The sequence below is a fragment of the Cebus imitator genome, unplaced genomic scaffold (genome assembly GCF_001604975.1).
Source record: "Cebus imitator isolate Cc_AM_T3 unplaced genomic scaffold, Cebus_imitator-1.0 Scaffold53, whole genome shotgun sequence".
Taxonomy (NCBI): domain Eukaryota; kingdom Metazoa; phylum Chordata; class Mammalia; order Primates; family Cebidae; genus Cebus; species Cebus imitator.
This window is the reverse complement of record NW_016107368.1, coordinates 5,126,082-5,132,022: the sequence shown is the minus strand read 5'-3', so window position 1 is coordinate 5,132,022 and position 5,941 is coordinate 5,126,082. Positions and strand designations below refer to the sequence as shown.

Below are 5,941 nucleotides of genomic sequence, written 5' to 3'. Positions count from 1 at the left end.
CCTTCTCTTGTGGCGGTTTATGTCCCGCCTCTCTCCCTTAAGCTCCACCCCTTCACTCCTTTAGCGCCTCTGTTTGTCTCCTCCCACATTTTCCCTTTCACCTCCCATAACCTCCCATTAGGTCTCTGGGTTACGCCCCTTGGGTCTGCCCGTTATCCAATCCCGTTAACTGTTCTGCTCCAACTCTTGTTCTCATTGGTCGCCGCCCTTCTCTGTCCCCCGCACGTGGTCCTGACCGACGGCTTTGTCGGCGCGTGACGGCCGGAGGGCTGAACTTCCGGTGGCGCAAAGCCCAATAAGCGCGTGCCGGCCGGCTGCCCAGGCGGCCTCCCCCGCCCCCTCGGCGTCCGGCTCCCGCCCCCGGCTTCGCCTCCCGCTGCCGCCGCCGCCGACGCCGCCGCAGCCGCTACTGCCGCTGCCGCCGCTTCTCGCGGCCTGGGCCTCCCGCCGTCAGCATGCCACACGCCTTCAAGCCCGGGGACTTGGTGTTCGCTAAGATGAAGGGCTACCCGCACTGGCCAGCCCGGGTGAGGTCGCGCGGGAGATGGGGTCGGTGAGGGGGGGTGGGGCAGCGGGAGCCCCGGGCCGGAGGCAGGCGCGTCCCGGGAGACAGCGGACGTCTGGCGCCTGAAGGAGCCGTGCCTCGGGGATCTGGGGGGCCTGGGGGTGTCCGGGGCCTGCAGGGACCGCGCCCCAGGGGTCTGGGGGGTCCTGGGCCGCAGGGAGCCGGGCCCTGGGAGTCTGCGGGTGTCCGGGGCCTGCAGGAGCTGCGCCCTGGGGGTCTGGGGATGTCCAGGGCCCGCAGGAACAGTCCCGTGGCGGCCTGGGGGTGTCCGGGGCCTGCCGGAGCTGCACCCCGGGCGTCTGGGGGAGTTCTAGGTTGCACGGAGCCGCGTCCTTGGGGTCTTGGGGTGTCTGGAGCCTACAGGAGACGCGCTCTGGGGGTCCGGGGTGCTCGGGGCCTGCAGGAGCCGCACCCCGGGGTCTGGGTGTCCTGGACCTCAGGGAGCCGCGTCCTGGGGTTCTAGGGGTGTCCGAGGCCTGCAGGAGCCGCACCCCGGGGTCTGGGGCCCTTGGGCCTCTGGGGTCCGTGCCTAGGGGTTCTGAGGATGTCTGGGGCCTGAGAGACTCTCGCCCTTGGAGAATGAGTTCTGGGACTCAGGGAGCCGCGCCCTGGGAGTCTGGGGGTGTCCCAGACCTGAAGGAACTGCTCCCTGGGGATATGGGGGTTGGGGGTTATCTGGGGCCTGAAGGAACCGTCCACCAACGGTTCTGGGCCCAAGGAAGCTGTGCCCTGGGGGTCTGGGGGTGTCTGAGGCCTGAGAAATTCTTGCCCTGGGGGAATGGGGGTCTTGGACCTGAGGGAGGCATTCCTTGGGGATCTGGGGGGGTGTCCAGGGCCTGAGGTTGCCACATCTTGGAGGTTTGGGGGTGTCTGAGGCCTGAAGGAGCTGCACGCCAACAGTCTGGGGATCCTGGGCCAGAAAAAGCTGTGCCCTGGGGATCTAGGGTTGTCTGGGGCTTGAGAAACTCTCCCCCTGGGGGTCCTGGGCCTGAGGGAGCTGCCCTCTGGGGGTCTGGGGGTGTCCTGAGCCAGAGGGTGCTATGCTTTGTGTATCTGGGGTTGTCCGGGGCGCCAGGGTCTCAAAGAGTCACGCACAGGGTGTCTGGGAAGGTCTGGGACCTGAGGGACTCTTGCCTAAGGGTCTAGGGGTCCTAGGCCTGAGGGCTCAAGGTTCAAGTGTGAGCAGAACTGGGGAACTTGAGATTTGGGGCCAGGTGTGAAATGTGATTGGTGGGGGCCCAGGCTGAAGCACTCCCTTGTGGAGAAGCCCAGTTTGAGAGGCTGCAGGGCTGATGGCCATGTGCTAGGGGTCCAGAGTTGGGGGATGCAGCCATGCCAGAAGGTTAAGGGCCAAGGCCAAGGGAAGCTGGGACCCCTGAGTGAGGGACTGCGTGTGGGGGAATGGGGCTGGGGTCTGTTCACAGGTTTTCACTGTGGCTTGGGGAACCGGACCTTAGAATGAAGTTGGCGTTGGGCCTGTTGGGGGACCCTGGGGACTGGCCCCCTGTGGAGAGGAGGATGTAGAAGCTGGCTTTGGGGAGACTTGAGGGTGGGGTTGTCCAACCCCAATGCCTGAAATGGAGACAGGCCTGGGCCTGGGGAGGGGAGCACATCTGAGGGAAGGGGCTGGCTGAGGGGACCTTGGGTGCCCCTTTAGAGGAAGCTGGGGTCCTGAGCACCTGGATGGTTCCAGGTGATCTGGCCTGAAGGATGTCCTGGCCTGAAGGATGTCCCATGCCTGGGAGTCCCAGATATGCGGGTGGGTGAGTTCCAGGCCCTGAGAGGGGGGCAGGGACCCCAGGCTACTGTCATCTCCAGGTCTCAGGGATGAGTCTCCCAGGACTGAGGTTGGTGGAATCTGCCTGGTAGGAGTGAGGAATTTGGCACGGGGTGGAAAGCTGGGGCATCAGGGAGGGGCCGTGGAGGGGGAGGCCACACGGTGACCAGGATGAGAACCATCCCAGGTCCGAAGCTGGCGCTGCTGCTAGGATGGGTGGACTGTGGGTGGGTCCTGGGTGAGGCAGGAGAGGCAGGAGCCCTATGAGGCATGCCGGGCTGGTCCTGCAGCGGACTGAGTTTGGGATGCTTCTGGCGGGAGAGGGATGCTGGGGCTGCCCATGGCCGAGCCCAGGGGCCAAGGACTCTGAGAAAGTAGCTAAGAGGAGACCTGAGCGAGAAGCAAGCTGGGTGAGTGGGGCAGTACAGATCAGGAGCCCCCAGAAGCTGGAGACATGGATGGGGAAAGAATGCATTAGGACTGGAGAAGCCCCTCCAGCCTGATGTGCTGGCGCTGACTTTATTGGGAGAGACCGGAGCAATGCAACTTCACAGGGACTTGCTCCCTTTCCCAGCTCTCCTCTTCTCAGACCACTCGCTTTTCTCTCCCCTGTCCCCCCTTCTCCAGCCGGCTCTCCAAGCACCTGATTGGAAGTGAAGGGGCTGCTAGCCTCCTGTGGGGAGGTGACTGACAGCTGCCGTAGCCCATGGGCCTGCAGGGAGAGGGTGGGACTTCCTGGATGCTCAGGGCCGGCTCTTGCAGCCCACCCCCTACCCTCTGCATCCTTGGAGCTGCCAGCTGCATCCCCTGGGGGACCGCCCGAAAGCCCCTCTTTGCGGGAGGGGTCCCCAGGGAAGGTCCTGGGAATCTATAGATGCTGAGCCTGGCCCCTCCTCCTGGTTGCTTCAGAGGGCCGGATCTGACTTGGCTCAGGTGGACCACCTGCCCTGGGGCCAGCTCTCTCCCTGGGGTGGGGGGAGATCTCCCTGGGTGGGGTACAGCTTTGCAAGGAGGGTACACAGAAGAACGCAGCTTCCTATTGGGAAGGGGCTGCTGCTTCCTGGGTTGAAGGCTCCCCTCCTCCCATGTGCTTTGCCCCAAGCCCCGTGGCTTGTTTCTTGGTGATTTCCTGGGCATTGGGTAAAGCCGCCTCCTTACTGGCCTCTCACTGCAGATTGATGACATCGCCGACGGTGCCGTGAAGCCCCCACCCAACAAGTACCCCATCTTTTTCTTTGGCACACACGAAACGTAAGTGTCCCTTGCCGGGGCTTGATTTTCTCCTCTGGTACCTCCCGGGGTGGTCTCACTCACCTGGGACTGGCCCCTGACTCCCTTTTCCAGAGCCTTCCTGGGACCCAAGGACCTGTTCCCCTACGACAAGTGTAAAGACAAGTACGGGAAACCCAACAAGAGGAAAGGCTTCAATGAAGGGCTGTGGGAGATCCAGAACAACCCCCACGCCAGCTACAGTGCTCCTCCGGTGAGTACCCAGGGTGGAGCGCCAGCCTGAAGGGGGCATCTGAGGGAAGAAGAGGCCGCCAGGTCAGGGTCTCTCCCCTGGGCGCTGTGGAGATGTGGCGCTTGATCGTTCCCTGTGGTGGGGCATTCTGGGTCCTGGAGGTACTGAGCAGTGTCCCCACCCCATTCATGATAACAGGTGTCCCCATACATTGCCCAGTGTCCCCTGGGTGGAGGGGGCACATCAGCCCTGGTGAGAACCCCTGCTCTAGAATCAGCCGAGATTTCTTTGTTTTTTTGTTTGTTTGTTTGTTTGTTTGTTTGTTTGTTTTTGAGACTGAGTCTCACTCTGTCAGCCAGGCTGGAGTGCAGCAGCGCAGTCTGAGCTCACTGCAGCCTCTGCCTCCCAGGTCCAAGCGATTCTCCTGTCTCAGCCTCCTGAGTAGCTGGGATTACAGGTGCCTACCACCACACCTGGCTACTTTTGTATTTTTTGTAGAGACTTGGTTTCACCATGTTGGCCAGGCTGGTCTTGAACTCCTGACCTCAAGCGATCTGCCCACCTTGGCCTCCCACAGTGTTGGGATTATAGGGATGAGCCACTGCGCCCAGCCAGTCCAAGTTTCTAACAGAGTGTTATAGCTCTCATAAAACCTTTTATTTTCTTAGGAAAAGACATTTTTTCTTTGAGAACACCCCCCTCTTTCACTGTTACTGCAGATTTTAGAGGAGTGAAAAAGGCCGTAGTTTATAGATGTGAGAGTTCTCAGTCAGGTGGAAAAAAACACCGAGAATCAGATGACATCTCGCTGGCAAATGGGTGTCTGGCAATATTCAGGGAAAGGAAGGAATTGAGAAAAGTGGAAGCCAAATTGCTGAAAGGCCGTGGAAGGATGGGAGAAAGGTGCGTTTGAGTATTTTGGGGTGAGATGGGGAGTGGGGAAACAGCTGGGGTTCTTTCCTCTGCTTTAGCCACGCTGCTTTTGAGGTTTCTGTGAGAGGCTGGGGGCTGGGGGTAGCCCAGGCTTAGCAGGGGCACACATGAAGTTGGTGAGGAGGTCCAGGGAACTGACCACAAGCTAGGGAAAGCTTGGCCGCTGGGGAGGAAAGGGACACCCAAGGTGCTCTGAGCCAAGGAAGGCAGGAGGGGCCCAGCCGTTGGCTTTTGCGAGTGGAGGACGGAGCCTGTTTGTGGTGCCTGGTCCTGCTTTCGAACCTGGGGTCTTGAGGCGGCCTGTCTGTGCCTCTCCTTCATCTCAGCCTGGGCTGGGTGGCACTTGTGAGCATTTGCTCCTGGATTCGCAGTTGCTTTGGTGTTGACACCTGCCATGCACACGTGCTACACTGGGGACCAGGAACACGGGATGAGTCAGGCACAGTCCCAGCCACAGTCTGGGAGCTCACTGAGGATTCACTCAACAGATGTCTCTTGAGCGCTGAGGATCTGGCAGCCCCTTCTCAGGGGGCGGGGCCCGCTGATGTTTCGTGTTGCTGGTGTTTTACGCTAACACCCATGGTGTGTCTAGGAGACCGAGGCTTCCCTGGTTTTGACACTTGTCATCTTTCTCCAGGCCATGCCTGTCCCAGCTTGGATGGGTAGGTCGGAAATCCTTCAGGGTAGTTGAGTTTCATGGGATCTTTTCCTGGCCCCAGGTCAGGTTCTCTTTGGTTCTGTGCTGAGCTCACTACCTCCTGGTGAATCATCACACCATCACACCATTTAATATTTATTGGACACCTGCAGCTTGCTAAGTTCTGTAGAGAGGCCTGTCCTTGAGGAAACGAAATTAAACAAGCCCTTCACAGATCCCCCAAGATGAGAAGTAGCTTTAACTGAGGCCGTTGCCCCTCTTAGCATCTCTAGCCCATCTATGCTTCCAAATGCAATGTGTGTTACGGTGCAGATTTCTGGTCGGGCATGGTGGCTCAGGCCTGTAATCCCAGCACTTTGGGAGGCCGAGGTGGGTGGATCATGAAGTCAGGAGTCAAAGACCAGCCTGGACAAGATGGTGAAACCCTGTCTGTCTTAGAAATACAAAAATTAGGCCAGGCGCGGTGGCTCACGCCTGTAATCCCAGCACTTCGGGAGGCCGAGGCGGGTGGATCACGAGGTCAAGAGATCGAGACCATCCTGGTCA

At 60.2% G+C, this 5,941-nt stretch overlaps 1 protein-coding gene across 3 annotated transcripts in view; it reads left to right on the top strand.

The window, feature by feature from the left end:
- The first annotated feature begins 302 nt into the window (after positions 1 to 302).
- Positions 303 to 5,941, top strand: part of HDGFL2 (HDGF like 2) — a 34,287-nt gene continuing 28,648 nt past the window's right edge. For all 3 annotated transcript variants that reach the window (XM_017528413.2, XM_037738431.1, XM_017528412.2), the window contains exons 1-3: positions 303 to 527; positions 3,517 to 3,593; positions 3,687 to 3,825. In XM_017528413.2, coding sequence (XP_017383902.1) covers positions 456 to 527; positions 3,517 to 3,593; positions 3,687 to 3,825 — 288 coding nt within the window. In that variant the 5' untranslated portion in view covers positions 303 to 455. The remainder of the gene's footprint in view (positions 528 to 3,516; positions 3,594 to 3,686; positions 3,826 to 5,941) is intronic.